The sequence below is a fragment of the Fukomys damarensis genome, unplaced genomic scaffold (genome assembly GCF_012274545.1).
Source record: "Fukomys damarensis isolate Sample0158 unplaced genomic scaffold, DMR_v1.0_HiC HiC_scaffold_37, whole genome shotgun sequence".
Taxonomy (NCBI): domain Eukaryota; kingdom Metazoa; phylum Chordata; class Mammalia; order Rodentia; family Bathyergidae; genus Fukomys; species Fukomys damarensis.
The window spans coordinates 9665666-9688046 of NW_022900949.1; the positions used below are offsets into that span (position 1 = coordinate 9665666).

Here is a 22381-nt window from a genome sequence, read left to right on the forward strand (position 1 = left end):
CGAGCATCCTGCGCGGCTGTGGCCCGGGGACCGCGAGCGATGCGCGCCTTTGTCTCCCAGTGACGCGAAGGTGAGGGCTGCTCCGCGTCCCTGGCCCGGGCAAGGGGCGTTTGCGGGGAGCATGGCAGAGGACAGGCGTGGGCTGCCTGGGAGCAGGGGACCAGGGTCTTGTGACCAAGGATGCTGGCTAGAGGCTGCGCTTTGCACCGGTGCAGGAGCGCTCAGAGATCTGGCGATGAAAGCCTACTCATTCCTTTATTTATAACACCAGAGGGACTCTGCTGGCTGCAGGTTTGGACAAAAAAATTATAAATGTGTCGAGGAAGACTTGCTTCGTTGGAGCAGGGAGGAAGGGAGCCCATTAATGAACAGATTCCTCTTCTTCTGCAACCCTCCTGCCTCGGCCTCCCTAGTGCTGGGATAACAGGCATGCGCCACCACACCCGGTTTATTTTTCTGGATTTCTGTGTGATGCGCTATTAATCCAGCACCGTGGCTGTAATGAGCACTGCTTGGCTGTCCCTTGGTGTCGTGGTCTTGGCTGTCGCCTAATAGGAAGCTGGGATCAGAATGCAGGAGTGTGCGGGCCTTGCCGGGGACCCACCACACCCCAAGGTTAGAGCGTGTGGCACCAGCTTCTCCTCAGTGGGTCCCCCGCCCCCAGAGAGCTCAGGTCACGCCCAACTGAGGGTCAGGAAAGCAGACACAGGTCCTCTGCTCCAGCTGGGAAATGGGGCTCCCACTGTAAGAACTTCCTCTGCCCAAGAGGGCTGGGCAACTGCTGTCGCCTGGAGCATCCGGAAGGGATTTTTTTTTTCCACACTGCGTCTCACTGTCCTCCATGAATGAACAACGGCATTGAAGGCAGAGGAGAGAGAGCGATCCGGAGGGAAACAGGACAGTCTGGTTTCTGCTGTTCCCTGGTCCTCGGCTTTCTGTGGGCACTGTCAGGGTGCAGGTTCCCTTTGGGTCCCCCCGCACCGAGCCACCATCCCAGAGGCAGGACCTATGTCTCTGGGGGCTCGGAGGGACACACCCAGCCGGGCAGCTTTCAGAGCGGCAGGCAGGGAAGCAGGGGCTTCCAGGTGGTCTGCGGTGCTGTGGGGGGGGGGTCACCCATTAGCTGCTGGGGATGGGAGGAGTTTGTTGCAAAGTGACGGGCAAATGCAGAAGGGGCCATTTCCTTTGTTTGTGTTTTAGGAGACAGGGTCTGGTTCTGTGGCCCAGGCTAGCCTTGAACCCTCAGCCTTCCTGCCTCAGCCTCCCCCATGCTAGAATGACAGACGCGCACCACTAGCCTGGCTCTATTTCCTTTCCTAGCAGTTTTCTGTGGGCTTAGGGCCAGGTCATTCCTAGTTGTGTGGTACATCCTGGGCACTGCAGGAAGTAGAGCGGCATCCCTGACCTTTGCCCTGGAACACAATCCCCCAATACTGGCAGATGCTAATGAGTGTCTCTGAAGATGATTCAGGGGGGTGGGAAATAGTCCCCAGTTGTGAACTGCTGGTTTAGGAGCATGAAATTCCACATAGGTGCTGGCTGAGGCCCAAGAATCTGGAATACGATGCCTGGAAGGTATCAGAGAGGTCATCTCCCATTCAACTCTTTCATCTACAGACAGGGAAACTGAGGCACAGGAAGGTGAAGGCTTTGGGAGTCTGTCATGCTTCAAGGTAGACATAAATTCAGTCTCCCTCAGCAGCTCAGATTCTGTTATCAGACAGTCAACTGCTGAAGCCTGTACCTGGAGCCCGCCCTAGTCAGAGGCTCAGAGCAATAAAAACCACACCTGCCTGCCTCTTTGTGATTGGTAATGATTTTGATCTGATTAGCAACCCCAGGCTCTTTCCATACTGTCTTTTTAGCCCTGGGGTCCACCATTATCAGGACTTGTGAGAGGACAGAGGGGCAGGGCCGATGGCCTGGCCTGGGGTAGGCAGAGGGGGGTTGGAGTGGGCCAGGTCCTCTTGAAAGTGTTGGTCCCAGTAGGGAAAATGAAACATACCAGTCATTCACACTTTAGTGTGAATTACTGTCATTGTCATTGTTGTTGAATTCATTGTTACTTGGTTGAGGTCCCATGTAAGGGATAGAGAGTCTGTTCTGATCATCGCTTGTTCTGGGGAGGGTGGATTTCAGAGGTCCCAAGGAACAGGAGATTGTAGCAGAAGGCTCAGCTCTTAACCTGGGTTCAAACTCCATACACACCTGGAAGTCCTCAGCTCTCTCTGCCTCTGTTTCCTCATCTATGGAATGAGGACACCTCACAAGACCTGGCACCGATTCAATAAGACGATGGGCACATGAACTCTCTGCAGATCTACCTCCCAAGTGCTGCAGGTGGAGGACGGGGTGGTTTTTGCAATTCCTGTCCAGTGAAACCTGCTCCTCTGTCTTCCACTGTCCTTCAGGGCTCTTCCTGCATTAGCTTTCCGGCTCCCATGGGAACCACCGAGGCCACACTCCGAATGGAAAACGTGGATGTGCAGGAGGAATGGCAGGACGAGGATCTTCCCAGGTAGGACCTATGGGGTCCCGAGCCACACAGCGCCCAGAGCGTCTGGGGGTGGCATTCAGCAGGTGCTGCCAATGCCATCTAGAGCCTCCTGGAGTGCCAGGGGCGGTGGTGCATGCCTGTCACTACAGCTTCTTGGGAGGCTGAGGCAGGAGGATCACAAGTTCTAGTTTAGCCTGGGCAACTTAGTGAGCACTTGATTCAAAATAAAAATGTACAGAAGGGCTGGGGGTTGTTGCTGAGTGTGGAGGCCCTGGGCTTGGATCCTAGTATTACCAAAATAAAAATTAAAAATAAAACTAAAACAGATTGGAGAGAGGAGAGCAAGGAGCTGTGAGTTGAGGGCTATCGGTGCCTCTGGGAGCTGGGACAGGTGGGTCCCAAATTCTCCCCAGGCTCTGGAAGGGACCAGCTACACCCACATCTGGACTGCAGCCCGGGGAAGCTGACTTTGGACTTGCTTCCAGCCTCCGGAATTGTGAAGGTGAAATATGGGAGGTTCTGAGGCCCCAGGCCCCTGGCGATTTGACACAGAGGCTGCGCTGCGGGAGTCCATTCTGTGTCTTGTCAGAGGCAGCTCCCTTGATAAAGAACAGTGTTTATGCAAGTGGGAGGTGGAAAGAGGAAGAGGAGACTGTGCTGAGGGCCCCACGGACTGGGCCACCTCACGCAGAGGGTTAGGGCAGAGACCAATGTGAGAAGTAGGAAATCACCTCGCAAACAGGAAGCCACAGAGGCTGGGTGGGCTGAGCTCTTTAACAAATTTCTAGGGCTGGGGATTTAGCTCAGCGGTTCGGTTCAGTGGCCTGCCTTGCAAGCACAAGAACCCGAGTTCAATCCCTGGTACCAAAAACAAACAAACAAACAAACAAAAAAACAAATTTGTAGCAGCCACCCCTGGGGAGCCAATCAGAGTCCCTGCAGACTCCTCTCCGCCCACAATGACCTAAAGCTCTCCCCCTAGGCCCCGCCTCTTAAAGATCCCAGCACCTCTCTATCGCCACACCAAGGACCAAGCTTCCAACACCTGCATGTTTGCGGGACAAACTCGACCATAACCTAGGCTGAATGCTTTGCATGGTTATTTTGTCTAAGCCTCTCTCCCCACCAAACAGACCCCCTGCCACCGAAGCTCAATGCAAAGGCCCTGGGTTCAACCCCAATAACTTAAAAAATAATAAAAAGTTGAAAGGACTAAAAAAAAAGCTACCTCCTTTCTCAAGCCTTCTGGGGACAGAACAGGGGCTGAACACAGCTGCAAATGGGGACAAGGCCAGTTCTGAGAGGGACAAGACCAGCTGAGCAGGAGCCCATGGTGACTCTCCAATGAGTCCCCAGCTGCAGTGTCCCCTGGCAGGACAGTGGGCTCCTGTGCAGGCTGTGCCCTGTGCCACTGCCAGCTGGCACTGTGCCTGAGAGGCCTCTTGTCTTCCCATCTCGGGAAGAAATGAGCACGGCTTCTTGAGGCGGGGCCCAGCTGTGGCCACACAGGGCCCCTCTGTGGGTTCTAGACAACGCCAGTCTATTCTCCCAGCCCAGCTACAACCCTGGCCCTTTACATGTTTAAATTTGAGATGGGGTCTTGCTAAGTCACTCAGTTGCCCAGGTTGGGCTCAAGCTCGCAATCCTCCTGACTCAGCCTCCCAGAGCCCTGGGATGACAGGTGTGCACCACCGTCTGCTTCATCCATTCATTTGGGTGTGCACAGCCGTGGGACCAGCCACACCCAGACTCCGTGGGTGGTCAGATGTTTGCCCTTTAGGCTTTCAGCGGAGGAGTTCATGAAGGTTGGGACCCCCACATCCTCAGCAAAAACCTCCTTCACTTAAAGGCAGTGGGTTGTAGATGTTGACCTCATTCACAAAATTCCTTCAAAGAAACACCTAGTCTAGGGCTTGAACGAATAACTGGGGACTATGTTTTAGCCAACGCGCTACATAAAAATACAAAGCCAGGCGTGCCTGTCATCCCAGCACTGGGAAGGCGGAGGCAGGAGGACCCTGGCGTGTTTGAGACCAGCGTGGGCTGCACAGAGTTTGAGGCCAGCCTGAATTACATAGCGAGACCCTGTCTCAAGAAAACAAACAAAAAGATTAAGCTGTAAACACCCTAGGGTGGGTCCTGGCACGGGTTGGCCAGCAGGCTGGTGGTGTAGGATTCTAGAAGATTCCAGAGCAAAGGCCGAGCGGACTTAGGTGATGGTGAGTACTGGCCAGGCAAGCAGGGTAAATGAGCAGGAGTCGGTAGGAAATTCACAGGCCCAGTTAGCGTGGCAGACTTGTATCGGCCGATAGAGGCCAGTTTGGAGGGAAAAGTGTCCTGATTTGTAATGATATGGAAATCTAGACTTTGTGTGTCACGGCTGTGATTTGACAGCAGATTTTGAAGTGTTTTCTTTGAAATGCTGTGTGGGTGAGACAAAACTAGTTTGGGTACGTCAGTGTAAGTCTGCAATTTAAAAAAGAAAAATAGCAGTGGGAATTAAACCCAGGGGTTTTGCATTGAGCTAATCCCCGACCCTTTGTGTTTTTTTTTTAATTTTTGAGAGAAGGTCTTACTAAGTTACCCAGCCTGGGCTTGAATTTGAGATCCTCCTCCCTGAACCTGCAAATCATTGAGGTGACAGTTGGATGGCATCAATCATAGCTTTTATTTTATTTTATTTTTGGAGATAGGGTCTCACTATGTACCCCAGGCTGGCCTTGAACCTACAGCGATCCTCCTGCCTCAGCCTCCTGAGTGCTGCTGGGATTGCAGGAGTGCACCACTGTGCCTGGCCAGGGCTGCTTTAAAGGGATGTAAATACATTGTCTGCCACATACCTTAAGATGACTTTTATTGGTTAGAATAGTCTCAGATTTACAGAAAAGTTACAAGATAATGGGAAGAGCTCCTATAGTCAGCAATCAGTTTCCTCTGCCTTTAACATTGTATGTATTTATTTATGTTTGCCTTTAACATTTTAAATTAGCAGTGGGTCCACTGTTCCAGTTGAGGAATGAACACTGACATATTATGAGTAACTGAAGTCTGTGGTTTATTCACATGCTCTTGGGTTAGATTGGTTTTGCTCTTTTCTTTTCTTTTTCTTGTACCAAGGAATGAACTCAGGGCCTTGTGCTTGTGAGGCAGGCGGCAGCACTACTGAGCTAAATCCCCAGCTGTTCAGCCCTTTTTATTTTATTTGGAGATAGGGTCTCACTAAATTGTCCAGGGATGGAAGTGGTGACCCTCTTGCCTCAGCCTCCCAGCGTGTGGATGACAGGCGTGGCCATCACCCCGGGCTTCCTGTTTCCTTCTGACTTAGTGTCCGCTGTGCTGATGGTCAGCGGGTCATCAATGACCACATCTGCTCCAGTCGCCCTGTGGGTAATTTGATTTCTATTCTGAGGGGGACAAAACTGCGAGCCAGTGGAAGACGAAGATCTTTTTCTCTCAGGGTCAAAATTTGCTTAGTCTGAGAATCCTTCAAGACCAGGCATAGTGGTGTAGGTCTGTGATCTCCGCACTTTGGAAGGCTGAGGCAGAAGAATCTCAAGTCCAAGCCTAGCCTGGGCAACTTAGGGGCACCCTGTCTGAAAATACAAATAAGAAGGGCTGGGGCTGGAGAGGTAGCTCAGTGCAAAGACTGGGTTCCACCCCCAGAAAGGAAAAATAAATACATAAATAGATAAATGTAAAAAAATCTTGAAAAACGTCATGTTAATTTGATAATTAGAAAGGAGTCCTCTGGCGCCGATGGATTGTGAATTTGCCCGCCAGGCGGAGCCCAGGGAGTCCCCGGATCTGAATCAGTTTTGTCGCTTTTCTTGTCTTGTCTGCTGTGCTGGCCGTGTGGGGTGCTCCGTCTGGATTCCTGTGTCTGCCCGTCGGGGTGCCAGGCCGCTCCCGGAGACAGGGATGGACCTGCTGGGCAGCCCCGGGGAAGACGCGTGCTGTAAGTTCGCCCCCGACCCGGCTGGGAATGGAACTGGGGGGCCAGGGGAGCCGCCCACACTCACACGGGTCTCCTCACCGCCCCCTTGTGGTCCGGCACAGGCGGGTGCAGTCCCTGGCCCCACTAATTTAAATCTGAATCTCACCTAAAAATTCCTTCTTAGAAACATCTGGAATAATGTTTGACCTAACATCCAGATGCCAAGGTCTAGCCAAGTGGACACGTACAATTAACCATCAGCCTTTCCTCCCATGTCTAGCGCTCTCTCTCTCTCTCTCTCTCTCTCTCTGTCCCTGTGCAGGGCACAGAATCCAGGCCCTTGTGCAAGCTGGGCAGCACGTTTCACTGAGCCACCCCTCAGCCTTTTTATTTTATTTTGGGACAGGATTTCACTAAATCACTTGAACTCGCAGGTGGCTGCGATGACAAGTGAGCACCATTGTTCCCAGCTCCATCTTCAGGTTACCTGACAGGGCTGGGGCCAGCGGTGAGAGTTTGCCTGGCCTGGAAAATGCAAGGTCCTGAGTTTGAATTCCGGTACCCCCGCCAAAGGGATTTAAATTAGTGGACTTTTAGTGAAGCCTACGGCCTCCTTTAGGAGGGTGGGGCTCACCTAATTAGTTGAAGGTTTAAACAGAAAAAGACTGAGATCTGCCAGCGCAAGGTTTTCGTTGAGCTTGCAGCGCCCAGTGCTGCCTGGTGTCCTCCCCCAGCTGCCCTGAGGGGTCGGGAGTTGCCAGCCCCCTATAACCACAGGAAACCATTCTTTAAAATCTCCCTCCCCACATACACATACTGTTAGGCCTACTTCTCCAGAGGACTATAATCTAAGTAACACAGGAGGAGATTATCCTGGATCCTGGCTCATTCGGGGCCCAGAGTCCCCCAGGCCCCCCTGAGCAGGCACGACAGGTTAGATCTGAGAGAGGTCGAAGGCACCGTGCTGCCGGCTCTGCAGATGAAGGGCAGGGCCGCAGGCTGAGGGCTTCACGCTTGGCAGAGCAGACTTCAAGGGCTAAGCGTGCCCGCCTGGCCCTTCTGTCAAACAGCTTGGACCAGGCCCCCAGCTCCTGTCCAAATCTGGGAATCTCAGGGCCTGGGGACTGGAGGAAACATCCACTTGCAATCCAGAGCCCTGACGTAGAATCACCGTTGGCTTCCATCCCCGAGAACGGCCGACCTCAGACAGTTGGTGAGGGAAGGGGAGGCGGGCAGGACGGGGCAAAGCCAACATGGGCCAGAGGACCAGCTCCTGCCCCTCAAACCGAGTGTTCTAGCTGGGCATGGTGGCGCACACCTGTCATCCTGGTATTCTGGGAGGCTGAGGCAGGAGGATCACAAGTTTGAGCCCAGCCTGGGCAACTTTGTGACTTAGCAAGACCCTATCTCAAAATGTGAAAAAATAAAATAGCATAAAAGGGACTGGGGATGTAGTTCAGTGTGAAGGCTCTGGATTCAATCCCAGTACAGCAAAAACAAAACCAAGAACCAACCAAACAAGTGATTGCACTGGCACCTAAGTCTGTGTGGCTTTTCTAGGCCACCACAGATGCCACGGACAAGGCAGCCTCAAAACTAGACACTGATCCGCGCTGCCTCCAGCAGGCCAGGGTGTGGACAGGGCTGGCTTCCTCAGGCTGTTCGGAGAACGTGACCCCGCCTGTCCCCTGCCTCTGGAGGTGGCTGGTGATCCTGGAAGGTGGGCTGTGGTGAGGCCTCCCCGATCTCCGCCTCAGTAGGCTCAGCCCTTTCTCTCCACGTGTTTGTCTGCATCCCAATGGTCCCCTTTAATGAGGACAGCGTCACAATGGATGTCCCAGGACCCATCCTAATTCCCCTGCAGCAAACCCGATTGACTGATTGGTTTGCTTGTTTTTTTGAGACAGGATCTCACTGTGCAGTCCAGGCTGACTTCGAACTCACGGCAATCCTCCTGTCTCAGCCTCCCAAGTGCTGGGATGACAGGTGTGCAGCACTCTCAGCCCCTTGCACCCTGTATCTTTTGATTGAGGGAAAATTACTTTGATGTTTTTATTTTTCTCTTTTCTTTTCTTTCTTTCTTTTTTTTTTTGTACTAGAGATTGAACTCAGGCCCTTGCCTGTGTGAGGCAGGCAGCGGAACCACTGAGCAAAATCCCCAGCCCTGCTTTCTTTTCTTTTTTTTTTTAAATTAAGGACAAATTTCATTTGCTTTCAAGGCTTGAGAATAATCCTCTTTGGCTCAGATTTATGTTCTGGGGCCCACGTGGTGCTGTCACAGGATTCTCTCTCTCCCTGGTAGTGACTAATGTCACGTCTATATACCCAGAGCTTAACCATCACTGAACTATGGCTTTTAGTTTTACCCCTTTGGAAAGACAGAGCAAAGTTTTTAACCAAACTCACTAAATTCACCCCCTAGACCCACTTCCCATGAGGAAGATGGGGGAACCCAGAGACACAAACTGGAAATCCTCTTGCCTCAGCCTCCCAAGTAGCTGGGATTACAGACATGCATCACCATACCCAGATCACAGGCTCTGGGCAAAAGGTGGCTGCTCTGTTCGTAGCAGTTTCTGCCAAGGAGCAGTTGATTCCTCCTAAAGCTCAGCTCTGACCCCTGTGTAGGGACCAAGAAATTCACAGGGAAAAAACAGGAGCCAAGGTGTTTAGTTCCTGATAAATGATTTTGGCCTCAAACACCACAGCTGCTCACTGCACCCTCAGTGGCCACTTAATGAAGCTGAGAGTGAGGCCTAGGTTCCCCCGAAAACTCCACCTCTGTTTTAGACTTTGGGGACAGAGGTGGCTTCTCTCCCCGGCTCATTTTGAGGGACTAGCTCTGCTCAGCTTGTTCTCAGACTGGCTTTAACCCCAGGGGTCAGAAACCACCTTAAAAGGGGACAAGGTAGGTGTGGTGGTGGGTGCCTCTCCTCCCAGCATTTGGGAGGCTGAGGCAGGAGGATTGCAAGTTCAGAGCCAGCCCGGGCAACTTCGCAAGGCCCTGTCTCAAAATTTAAAAAGGGCAAACAGGGATTTAGCTCAGTGCTGCCGCGTCTGCCTGGCAAGCACAAGGTCCTGAGTTCGATCCCCGGTACAAAACAAAATAAAACAAAATTTTAAAGGGGCTGGGGGTTCTACCCAGTTACCGAGGTAGGGGAGGCGACAAGGGCTGCTGTGCTGTTCCTGTCCCGCAGCCCCGCCCAGCTCGCTGAACTTCGGAGGAGGAGCTCATCGGAAGAGGAAGACGCTGGCGGCCCCGGAGATCAACATCTCCCTGGACCAGAGCGAAGGCTCCCTGCTGTCTGACGACTTCCTGGACACCCCTGACGACCTGGACGTCAACGTGGATGACATCGAGACCCCGGATGAGACCGACTCGCTGGAGCTCCTGGGAAACGGGACCGACCTGGAGTGGGAAGGTGAAGACCCCAGGTTCTTCCCCGCCCACCGCTGGGGCCTTCTCTGCACTCCCGTGGGTGACAGAGCTCCTTGCGGTCGCCCTGCCATGGCATGCACGTTCTTCTGGTTTCTTCTTTGTTGTGTGTGGAGGGGGTTTCAAGACAGGGTCTCACTGTGTAGCCCAGGCTGGCCTGGAATTCACAGCGATCCTCCCGCCTCAGCCTCCCCAGTGCTGGGATGACAGGCGTGCGCCCCCACGCTGGATGCACTTTTTTCTCGTACGCTTGTGAGCACTGAGACAGCCAGAAAGACCGGCAAAATATGCACACAAAGGGCGTCGGTCCTGGGGTCATAGGAGACTAAGGAGCAACGGGAGAAGCAGGCACAAGGTCCCCCACCAAAAGAAAAAGGAGGAAGCAATGGGAGAGACGGGGGCTCACCCCGCCCCAGGATGCTGGGCCACACCTGGGGACACATGCGGCTGTCACCACTAGGAGGGCTCCCGGCCTGGAGCACTGAGTGGAGTCCAGGAAGCCCCTCAGAGAACCTGGCCTCAGTTTCCCCGAGGCCCAGAGTGAGGGTCGCAGAGTGAGGTCCCTTCTCCAGGCAGCCACAGCTGAGTGGTGTCATTTGAGCTGAGACCCCCTGTGATCTGCCTGAGGCGGGGAGGCAGGCAGAGCCCAAGAGGGGACAGGGTGGTGACAATAGACCTCGTGGGACTCAGGGGTCCCTAAGAGGAGTTGGGCTTTAGTCCCCCGATGATCGGAGTCATCCGCGGCAGAGTCCACCAGCTGCGGTCAGTGTGTGTGGATGGGACAGCAGAGGCCAGGTCCTGAGCCCTGAGTTCTTGGCCTGAGCTTTGAGCTTGCGGTTGTCTCGAGGCAGGAAAAACAGGAGGACACGGGGGCCCATTTTTAGAGCAATTAGGAAGCGTAAGAAGGGCCGGGGATTTAGCTCAGTGGTCCGCCACCTGCCTCACAAGTGCAATGACCAGAGTTCAACCCCCGGTACCAAAAAAAAAAAAAAAAAAAAAAAAAGATTGAGAATCCCAGAGAGGGAGGTGCAGCGTGCAAGATCTCACAGCAAGTCATTTGGACAACTGTGCTCTATCCAAGCCACCTGACTGCTGTCCTTGAACATTTTCTCGTGGTCCCCAGTTTGTTTGTGTGTTTGTGCCAAGGATTGACTTCAGGTCCTTGCACTTGCGAGGCAGGAGGTGGAACCACTGAGCTAAATCCCTGGCCCCACAGTTTTTTCGGTTTTTTTTTTTTTTTTAAATCAGTATTTGAGTGTGTGCGTGCCTGCGTGCGTGTGTGTGTGTGAATGATGCACCCCTGGCCCTTTTTATTTTTTAGTTTGAGACAGAGACTGGCTAAGTTGACCAGGCTGGCCTCAAATTTGCAGCCCTCCTGCTTCAGTCTCCAGGCGTGCGTTACTGCACCAGCTTGGTGTGTTTTCTAACTCCCAGTCTCCCTGTTTCTCCCAACAACCCATGCTAACATGGTCAGTTAGCAAAATACAGGAAAAGAGTTTTTGTTGGTGGCCCAGGGGGGAGAGCAGGGGGTTCTGGGAGACAAGTGCGCGCAGGCTGCTCATCAGGAGCTGCTCCCGTCTGTTGGAAAAGGTGGACACAGAAAGTGACCATCGAGAGGAAAATGGCCAGGACAGGGAGGATGAGAGGCACAGGAGGCTCAGGACCAGCTGCTGCCTGGGGCTGCAATCCTGGGGACTTCCGGAGCCAAGCCTTGAATGGGGAGTAGGAGAGGACAGTGGCCAAGCAGAGCCACCAGGTGGCAGCGATGGACGGCTCTGGAGAAAGGCTGGGGGGGAGGTTAGGATGACTCCAGACTCCCGCGGTCCCTTCTGCTTGTCCCCCACTGGCTTCCAGATGACACCCCTGTGGCCACCGCCAAGAACATGCCCGGGGACAGTGCGGATCTGTTTGGGGACGGCACGGCAGAGGACGGCGGGACGGCCAATGGGCGGCTGTGGCGGACAGTGATCATCGGGGAGCAGGAACACCGCATCGACCTGCACATGATCCGGCCGTACATGAAGGTGGTCACGCACGGAGGTGAGACCTCGGCCGAGCTCCTCTCGGGACTGCGGTCTCCTCGGCCGAGCTTCAGCCTGCTGGGGGGAGTGGGCGGGCCGCAGGAGGACAGGCAGCAGTAGTCAGGAGCCAGGGGCGACGCAGAGCTCAGAGGGTCCTGTCTCCATACGCCCGGGGACTCTCATGCACCGGCTTCCACAGGGTACTACGGGGAAGGCCTCAACGCCATCATCGTGTTTGCTGCCTGCTTCCTCCCGGACAGCAGCGCCCCAGACTACCATTACATCATGGAGAACCTCTTCCTGTAAGTGCCGACCCCGCCGTCACCATCCCACCACCTCCGCCACGACCGTCCCCACAGCTTGCCTCTCTGTGGACACCTGTTCCCGCCCGGAGCCAGGGCAAACAGCGCACTCTTGAGTTTGGTCTTGGGAAACAGTCGATGAAATCATATGAAATGCTTGGCACCTAGTGCGTGCTCAGTAAAACGGCGGCTGCATCCTGACCCTGCACCTTTACCTTCTCCCAACCAGGTATGTGATCAGCAGCCTGGAGCTGCTGGTGGCCGAGGACTACATGATCGTGTATCTGAATGGCGCCACCCCCCGGCGGAGGATGCCGGGCATCGGGTGGTTGAAGAAGTGTTACCAGATGATTGACAGGAGGTGAGCGGCAGATTGGAGACCAGCTGTGCAGGCGGGGGTAGGAAGGGGAGAAATAAAGAGTCACACACAGAGTGCCAAGCGGGGTGGTGCACACCTGTCATCCCAACATCCGGGAGGCTGAGGCAGGAGGATCGCCGTGAGTCCGACGGCCAGCCTGGACTACATAGCAAGACCCTGTCTGAAAGAAAAAAAGGAAAAAAGAAAAAGAAAGAAAATTCACACAAAGCAAGTGATCTTGAGCTTGAAAGTGGTGCTGTAGTTTTCTGGGGTTGCCATGGCAAAGCCACACTGACCAGGTGGTTTAAAGGACCCATATTTATCCCTGCATTTCCAGAAGTCCGAGGTCAATGTGTGGGCCTGACCAGATCCTGGTGTTTTTGGTTTGGTTTGTGTTTTTTGGGAGGATCTCACTATGTAGCCCAGCCTGGCCTTAAACTCATGGTGATCCTCCTGCCTCAGCCTCTCGAGTGGCTCCTTCTGAGCATGCCAGGGAGAATCCATCCTGTCCCCGGAGTCTGGGGGTGTCTGTAATCCTTTGTGTCCTCAACTTGTCGAACTGGCATCCGGGTCTCTGCCTCTGTTGCCGCACAATGTTCCCCCGTCTGCCTATGTTCAAATGTCCCCTTTTATAAGGGCCCCTGTCACAATGGATTAAGGGCCCATTCTTCCTTAATATGATGTCACTCTAACTCAACTTATTACTTCTGGAGTTTCCCCATTCCCAGGTGAGCTCAAAGGCTGTAAGTGCACAGGTCAGACATTAAGTACGTTCACTGAGCTGCCTCCAGGACTTTCCATCTTCCCAAGCTGAGCTCTGACCCCAGGAAAGGCTGACTCCTGTCCCCTCTCCAGCCTGGCACCACCGTCCTCCTTCCTGCCTGTGGGTCTAACGATACTGGGGTCTCCTGGGAGTGGGACCCGGTGGTGTGTGTCCTCCTGCGTCTGGCTCAGTTCCCTGAGCGGCACGACCTCAAGGCCTGTTCATGCTGTGGCAAGTGTCAGGATTTCCCTCCTTTTCCTGCCTGGGTAATATTCCAACGTGTAGATGGATCCCACTGTGGACACTGAGCTGTGTCCATGTCTTGGCCAGTAGCCTCAGAATGATTTTTAAATTGGACCAGCCAGCACATCTGTGCACTCAGGTCAGCGGAGAGGCTCTCAGACCATTTTGGACCGTTTTCCAGCACTAGATGGTGGCCGTATGGTCTCAGCTGCTTAAACCCTGCCCACTGGTCTGCTTGCTCTGCACGGCAGGGGTCCCCCACCCACACACCATGGGCTCTTAGGGACACAAGGACTGTGTCTGCACTCCTGTGGGATTCACAACTCTTAGAGCAGGGACCACCACCTGGAGCCCACTGTGAGAGGCTGAGGCAGGAGAATCGCGTTTGAGCCCAGCCTGGGAAACTCAGCAACTTAGCAAGAATTTGTTAAAAGTCTTAAAGGACTGGGGCTGGAGTTCAGCAGGATGCAGGTGCCAGCGACAAACAGTAATGTGTGGCCCTCCATCCCCGCTCCTGGCCCTTCCTAGGCTCTGTCTCCCCAAAACCTGCCACAGAAGGACATCCTGCTCTCTTTATGTCCCCATACAGACTGCGGAAGAATCTGAAGTCCCTGATCATTGTTCACCCATCGTGGTTCATCCGGACCGTGCTGGCCATCTCCCGCCCCTTCATCAGGTGAGCCGAGGAGCCGGGCCTGAGCTGGTCTCTCGGGGCTTTGTTGTGGACCTGGGTGTGTTTTGATGCACTGGCAGCTTCTCTGGCACACAGAGGTACTACTGCCCCGAACTGTCTTAAGTCTTACATGTATGTCGAATGTGTCCCATCAGGAAATCCAAAATGCTCCAAAAGTGCAAGTCTTCTTTAGGGCTGACATAAAGGCCCCACAGTGAATTGTATGTCTGAACCCAGGGGCCTGGGTTCCAGTCAAAATGCGATGTCCGGGCCAGGGATTTAGCTCAGTGCTTCCGCTGCCTGCCTTGTAAGCACAAGGACCTGAGTACGATCCCAGGTGTATGTGTCCCATCAGGAAATCCAAAATGCTCCAAAAGTGCAAGTCTTCTTTAGGGCTGACATAAAGGCCCCACAGTGAATTGTATGTCTGAACCCAGGGGCCTGGGTTCCAGTCAAAATGCGATGTCCGGGCCAGGGATTTAGCTCAGTGCTTCCGCTGCCTGCCTTGTAAGCACAAGGACCTGAGTACGATCCCAGGTGTGTATACCGTCATCCCAGCACCCCTGGAAGCCGAGGCAGGAGGACTGTAAGCCTGAGCCTAGCCCGAGCAACTTAGTGAGATCCTGTCTCAAAATAAAAAAGTGTCTTGGGGTTGTAGTTCAGTGCGAAGGCCCTGAGTGCAATCCCTAGTAAAGGGAACAAAAAAAAACAAAAACAAAAACGAAACAACAACACCAACTGGCTCTCACCTATCTAGTATTTTGGGGGAAAGAGTCTCACCATGTAGCCCAGGCTGGGCCCAGTTGCTCCTCCTGCCTCAGTCTCCCACGGAGCTGGGATGGCGGGGCCACACCACAGCCCCCAGCTTTTGAATGTTGGCCCTTTTTAATGTCTACGCTGCGACCCAGGAGTCTCACAGAGGAGAAAACCTGGCTCCAAGGTGTCACCCAGTCACGCTGCGAGGAGGTGAGCTGGTTTCATCAGCGCCAGACTCTGTGCTGGGGCCACTGTGTCCCCAGAAGGCATCACCCCAAGAGGGGCCCGTCCACATCCAGGGCTCTGTGGGGAAGCGACCCAGTGCACGTGCGATCTGAGGTCCCCAAAGCCACCCTCAAGTTCAGTGACTCGGGACTGAAAAAGTTTATTCTAGTGAAAAGGCCCAGGCTGACATGGAAAGAGGAGAGACAGGTGGAGGAGAGCCCCGGTGCTAATCATGGGGTGACACGGTTTGCATCCCAGTATTCTAGGAGGCTGAGGCAGGAGAATCTCAGGTTGGAACCCAGCCTGGGCAATTTAGGAAGATATTGTCTCAGAATAAAAAAAAAAAAAATTTAAAGTGCCAGGACTGTGTAGCTCAGGGGGTAAAGCGTTCGTTTGCCTAGCAAAGTGGAAGGACCAGGGATTCCATCTCCAGTATCACAAAAAAACAAACAGCAACAAAAATAACCCGAGATTGTCACTCTGTCATGGAGCAAGAAAGATTATGTTCCCTCTTGTAAGGGTTTTGGAGCTGGAATAGGGCACGGCGGGCAGCTGGAGCTCAGGTGCTGGCCTCTGAGGGGTGTGACCAACTGGGTGTTAGCGTGGCTGCAGAGAGACTGCCCTCACACCTCTCCTCCCACCAGCGTCAAGTTCATCAATAAGATCCAGTATGTGCACAGCCTGGAAGAGCTGGAGCAGCTCATCCCCATGGAACATGTGCAGATTCCGGACTGCGTCCTCCAGTGAGTAGCAGGGCGGTCCCCACCCTGACACCTCCCCCAACCGCGTCACCCCTCTGGGAGCTAAATTTGTGCACTCTCCACCCCAGGTCCCCAAGGGGGCATCCACCCTGAGTGTCTCCAGCACTCTCTTACCCTGCAGGACGTCCTCAACACCTCCCCACTGTCTCCTGCCCTAGAAGTCTCTTGAGCATCATTTTTTTTTTTTAACTTTGGTAAAATACACAGAACAAAAAATTGACCACTTCAGAGCTGGGTGTGGTGGCGCACACCTGTCATCCCAGAATGCAGGAGGCTGGGGCAGGAAGATACCTGTGAGCTCAAGGCCAGACTGGGTATACAGTGAATTCAAGGCCAGCCTAGACCCTGCCTCAAAAAAACCAAATAGGGCCAGGCTGGAGATTTAGCTCAGTGATTCTGCCGCCTGCCTTGTAAGCGCAAAGATCCAAGTTCAATCCCCAGTACAAAATATAGATAAATAGATGGATAGATAGATAGATAGATAGACCATTTCAGCCATTTCCAAGCACACATTTCTGTGGCATTAGAGACATTCAGATGACTGTGTAGCTGTCCACACCATCTATGGACAGACGCTGGGCCATGCCAAGAAACCAGAATTTCCCTGCCCAGGGAAAGAGGCCCAGCAGATCAGGGCCAGGCAGCTGCCCAACTGTGGCCGGCTTTTCCTCCTTGCTGCGCAGGCTGCTGTGTGAGCAGACATTGCTCTCTGCTCCCAGTAGCAAGTGACGTCCCAGGGTAGTTTGCCTGCCCCAGGAGGTGGAGGGCTGAGTCTGATGCTTTCTTCTCTCTTTCAGGTATGAAGAGGAAAGACTCAGAGCCAGGAGAGAGAGGTCAGTGCAGAGTGGGCTCTGTGACAGCTACTCAGGGCAGGGGGCTGAGCCAGGCTCCTCTGGGGACACAGAAGTCCCCAGTGGCTCCAATCAGCAAGGAACAGTGATGTCCCAAGGCTGTCCATTATGGCTTCCCAATGCAGCCAAAATTGAATGGTTATGACTATGTGCCAATAAAACTTTATTCATAAAAATAAACTCAGACCACAGGGCATGGTGGCACACACCTGCAATCCCAGCACTAGGGAGGCTGAGACAGGAAGATTGCAAGTTTGAGCCCAGCCTGGGAAATTTAGCAAGACTCTGTCCCAAAATAAAATAAAAAGGGCTGGATCTTAGCTCAGTGGTAGAACACCCCTGACTTCCATTCCCCAGTGCTACCAAAAAATGAATAAATAAATAAAAATCTCCAACCTACTCTTAGGCCTCTGGCCAAATGACCAGAGAGGTCAGTGGCAGCCCGGAGGCCCCCTGCCTGGGACAGCAGGCCACCTCCTGTCACCTGGCTCTGTCTGTCCACAGCTCCAGGCCCCAGCCAGAGTTCGTCCTGCCCAGGTCTGAAGAAAAGCCAGAGGCGGTGCTGGAGGAAGACAGGTCAGCATGCAGGTGACTCTGGTGACAGCCACCAGGAGCTGCCGTGTCCCCAAGGGGGAAAAGACAGGGCTTGGCTAATGGGCAGAAAATAAATGGGGTGGCCAGGCGTGGTGGCACACACCTGTAATCCCAGTACCCAGGAGGCTGAAGCAGGAAGATCACTGCAAGTTCAAGGCCAGCCTGGGCTATGTAGTGAGACCCTCTGTCTAAACACATAAATAAAAATACATAAAAGTGGACAATTCAGGGGGCATTTGGTATATCCATAATATTGTACAATCATCTCCAACTAGAGAGATTGCCCCCCTCTTTCTCCTCCAAGCACCCAGCTCACACAGGAGACCAAGTTCTGCCCTTACATGAAAGTTCTGGAAGGTGACCTTTGTCCAAGCCCCAGTGTGTAGGCTCAGCCTCTCCATGCCCAGCAGGCTCTGAGCAACTTACTGTTTTCACTGTGTGGCAGTCGAGGGCCTGGGCTGACTTCCCCACAGCTGACTGCCCCCGGCTTGTTTGTTACGCGGCAGACACTCACTGACGCCTGCTTTGCACCAGACCGGAGCAAAGCAGCCTCGGCCAACAGGTGGAAAATGTCCAATTCCTCCAAAGCAGGCAACTAACACTGAGCCTCCTTCCCTCTCCCACAGATCTGGGCCAGTCACAGAGGATCAGGAGACGAGGTACGGGGTGACGCAGGGTGATGTAGTGGACCCTGTCCGCGGGACCTATGATTTACTGGCGGGGTGGTGGGGACCCTGCAGCAGGAAAGCTGGGGAAGCGGTGGTTACCGTAACCAGCTGGCTCATCCTCCACACTGCAGGGGGCACTGTTGCCCAGACAGGGCCCGCCTTCCTGAAGCCGCCTCAGCAGCGTGCAACGTGAATGTTTAAATCTTTAAACATGTGTTACAGTTCAAGACACTGCCTTGAGTCCCCCTCAGAACCCTCCTCTCGTTTCCCTTATCCGACCATTCTCGCCACTTTCTGAAGCGGTTCTGGATGTGCTGTCTCATGCATGTCTTTAGTTGCACTATGCTGGCCGCCTCGGTGTCCTGAGGGCCTTTAAAACATTTCCATGGTCATCTTGACTTTGGGGAGAAGCCAGAAGTTGCACGGTGCCAAACCCCGTGAATAAGGTGGACGAAGACACCATCGTGGTTTGATAAGCTCTTTCCTGTTAGATGGTACTTGGCAGCTCCGCTTGACGTGCTTTTTATCACACCTCGTAGGGACACTGAGGAAAGAGGACTCCAGAACTCCTGCAGAAAAGTGGCCAGAATCATGGGGTGTGTGCGTGTGTGTGTGTGTGTGTGTGTGTGTGTGTGTGTGCGTGTATGCTCAAAGCAAGAGGAAGGATTTTGAGGGAGATTCGTGGCAATGTATTTTTTACTGTAATAAATGTTTGGTTTTTTTTAATTTAAAGATTCACCAAAGATTTCGATCCCATGGCTTAGGCTATCTGGTGTGAGCCACAGTCCCCAGGGAAAGTTTTATCATGCAGGATATCGCAAGGCTTTCGTAATTATTTCCAGGGGCAGAGGTCAAACCTTACCTTAGAAGGCACAGGTTGATCTGTGGCCACGCGCCCTTCTGCAAGTCTGTCACACAGCCTGGCCTCTGCCTTGCTGCCCCACTTGGCCCAGGAAGTCTCAGGCTGAGAAATAAACATCAGAAATGGTCTAGCACAAAGTGCTGCCCCTGAGAAGAAGCAAGTTCTTTTTTTTTTTTTTTTTTTTTTGAGACAGGGTCTCACTATGTAGTTGAGACTGGGTCTCACTATGTAGTTGAGACTGACCTGGAACTCACTATGTAGCCCAGGCTGGTCTTGAACTCACAGCGATCCTCCTGCCTCAGCCTCCCGAGTGCTGGGATGACAGGCGTGCACCACCACGCCCAGCTGAAGCAAGTTCTTAATGTATTTCTGGAAAGATCATCTAACCCACACTCTGCCAATGAGCTCACAGAACCATGCGCACAAGGAAGTCAGCCTCGCTGGGTGAAAGTCAGCAGATACAAGCAGGAGCAGAATGAGACCTTCTGCTGGGGATCCTTAGGGGGCTGTGATAAAAGACTCACTGCAAGGGATTAAGAGACAACGGAGAGAATTTAGGAGTAGTGGGTAGAGGGGTGGATGGACGCACGGATCCATGGGTCTAGCGATGGATAACGGACAGGTAAATGGAAGGGTAGGAGGGTCAGTGGGTGGGTGACTGCTGGCTGGGTCAGCTGAGTGGAGGCACACATGGATGGTTTGATTTCCTCCAACCTGACAGCAGGGGTCCCCAGGGCCTGCCTTTGTGCTAGACCCCAGGAGGGAGGCCCCATGAGAGTCGCCCTGGACAGGCAGGTGACAAATGCCCAGCCTTGAAGAGCAGGCCCTGCTCCTGCCCCTGAGAGCTCACCCACGTTAGGGGAGCTCATTCTTTGGATGTCATGCACGTGGCAGAGCATTTTCCATTTGTTAAAAAAAAACAATCCCAGTCCCCTCTCGGCCTGTGTCTCTCCCTTCCAGCATGTCCTGAGGTGGCCGGATCAAAGAGAAGGACACAAAGGAAGATTCGAGATGCCAAGAAACCTCTGTCAGAGAACTCATCCCACCTCATCCTGAGTCCTGCTCGTCCCACGGGACCGGTTTTCCTCCATCCACCTCGGACATTTCAGCATCCCTGCTAGCTGCTTGGAAACATTTTTTTATTGTTTTTGCTTTTGTCTTTGGTACCGGGGATCGAACTCGGGACCTTGTGCTTGCGAGGCAGTCAGAGGAACCACTGAGCTAAATCCCCAGCCCTGGAAACATTTTTTAAAACAAGATAGTATCAGCACGTTCTGGAAAAGGGCCCTGTTCTCAGCCCTCTCCCGGTCCACGCTGTCAAGCTCACAGAAAAGGAGAGGGAGACGCGTGGGCTGTGGCCTGTGTGGCCCTGGTGACCTTGCTGCTGTTCCCAGCCCCAGGGCCGCAGGACATCTCTCCCGGGGACAGGGTCCAGATCCTACTGTCACCGGCACCCCTCAGTCTGGGAACACAGATGCCTTCCAGCACCGTAGGGCCCAGGTTTATCCCTGTGCCTTCCCTCCTGGAATGCGTCCCGCTCCTGGCCCTCAGCCCTGGGATCTCGGTCCCAAACAGGACTGTGCCTTGCTTGGGACACCTCTCAGCCTCCACCTTGTTTTCCAAATTCATACCCCTGATTTGTCCCCTGACAGTCCCTGTCGCCCTAAAGACACCCACTTTCCTTGGGAGCCTCCGAGCCCCCGAGCCGATCATGTAAGAATGGCTACCAGACCACACTTTTGCCTCCTTGAACAATTCCCAAGCCCCTCAGCTTCGGATGCCACAGCCCAGGGCCAGCCCAAGTGACGCCTGCCACAGCCCCAGTGCCGCACTGGAACATGCAGGAGCCCAGAAGCTAGCTCTGCAATACAGTCCTTCTGGAAATGCAGACGTTGACTAAGGAAGACACGGGGTACTGGAGGGAGGAGTGTTTCCAAGATCACTTGGGAAAAATAGAACCCAGCAGGCCGGATGCTGTGGTCCCCTGCATTCTAAACTCCAACCCGTCATCCCAGCGCTCCAGAGGCTGAGGCAGGAGGATTGCTGTGAGTTCAAAGTCAGCCTGGACTACATAGTGGGATCTCTCTCAAAACCAAAAAGAAAAAAGAAAGATGGGCTATTCTCGTGGCCCCTCAAGACCATCAGGGGTCCTCTACAAGCAGTGAGCTCAGCGCCTCTGGGGGCATTTCAGAAAAGGTGAGGCGGTGCTTGCAGAAAGTGCTCCCCCGTGGTCCCTTCGGTCCCATGTCTCCCTTCTGATAAAAACCTGAGTGGCACGTTCTCCAGGCCCCCCAGCTCCCCACTGCCTCTGCGGCCAAGCCTCAGGGGAGCCACCGAGGGTAGGGGACAGCCCAGACCTGACACAGCGAAGGGACAAGTCTTAGGTTTTCCCGACCAGGACCGAGCGGGTGGTGCTCAGTGCCTAGGTGCAGGAAGGCACAGCAATGGCACTGAGTCCTACGGCACGAGCCCACACTCCCTCCCCGCGGAGAAGCAGGGTGTCTGAGCCAGTTGGGGCACAAATCCCGGGCCAAGGCCACCAACCTCTGCCGGGAGGAATGCGGTTTCCAGCGTGGCCTGAGAAGGCTGGAACCCTTGGGGAGTCCGCGGCAGCTTTGTGATATGTTTCAAAGGATGGACGAGTGGCTGTCCCGGGTTGGAGCTGAGGCTGCCCCAGGCCTGTCCCTCCTTGGTGTCACCCAGGACCCCTCCACTCCCCATGAGTATTCTGGTGGTGATGGTGGCCACGCAGAGGTACAGGTGGACTCGAAAGACCCCGAACTCCCACTCCAGTGGACGGCACCTCCATCGATGGCGACAGGGACAGCGGACCAGGGGGTCCACCACGGCTCATCCTCAAGCAATCCAGGCGCATAGCGGGGCATCTGTGGGCCGAAACTTCTTCTGCCCTCCCCAGGAAACACAGTGGGACCATCTGTCCCCCTGGCAAAGGACAGGCCACTCAGCCCCTGCCGGATCACCAGCAGCCACAGGCAGCCAGAGAGTGCAGCGAGCCAGCGAGGTGGGAAGGCCCCCGTCCTGGGTGCCGGCCGTGTACGCAGCTCCAGGAAGGTCCCCAGGTGGCTGCTGCAGCACCACCCAAGAACTGGCATTGCCGGAGACTTGCATCTGGGAATATTTTGGGGTAAAAGGTGGTGGGCCCCGAGCCCTCATGGTAAAGAGACGGACGGTCGTTTTCCCTCTTGTAACACTGGGGTGTGACCCGTAGCCTCCCTCAGAGCGGCACCGTGCATACCCACCCTCCCGGCCAGTTCTTTAGTTTTTAAACACAGAAATAAAGGATGGTAGTCGTGATGGGGCGATGCCACGTCCAGGGGCTCTGGGGGTTCATGGGAAATGAATAAATCCTTACTGGGAAGGGAGGTCTGGTCCCCTTTTCTTTCTTTTTCTTTTCTTTTTTTTTTTTTTTTTTTTTT

At 53.9% G+C, this 22381-nt stretch overlaps 1 protein-coding gene across 3 annotated transcripts; it reads left to right on the forward strand.

Moving 5' to 3' along the window:
* Window positions 1–6: 6 nt before the first annotated feature.
* On the forward strand, window positions 7–20135 carry Atcay (ATCAY kinesin light chain interacting caytaxin). Of its 3 annotated transcripts, none has more exons than XM_010634871.2 (13): window positions 7–70; window positions 2412–2518; window positions 6397–6452; window positions 9629–9853; window positions 11722–11907; window positions 12088–12190; window positions 12420–12551; window positions 14144–14230; window positions 15853–15951; window positions 16767–16802; window positions 17325–17396; window positions 18041–18073; window positions 19905–20135. In XM_010634871.2, the coding sequence occupies exons 2-13, from the start codon at window positions 2442–2444 to the stop codon at window positions 19912–19914; spliced, it is 1116 nt and encodes a 371-aa protein (XP_010633173.1). In that variant the 5' UTR covers window positions 7–70; window positions 2412–2441; the 3' UTR covers window positions 19915–20135. The 3 variants fall into 3 exon arrangements, with proteins under 3 accessions (XP_010633173.1, XP_010633174.1, XP_033615414.1); XM_033759523.1 differs by lacking the exon at window positions 7–70 and adding an exon at window positions 2911–2999 and having other exon boundaries at window positions 2458–2518; XM_010634872.2 differs by lacking the exons at window positions 7–70; window positions 6397–6452 and having other exon boundaries at window positions 2414–2518.
* The last annotated feature ends 2246 nt before the right edge of the window (window positions 20136–22381 follow it).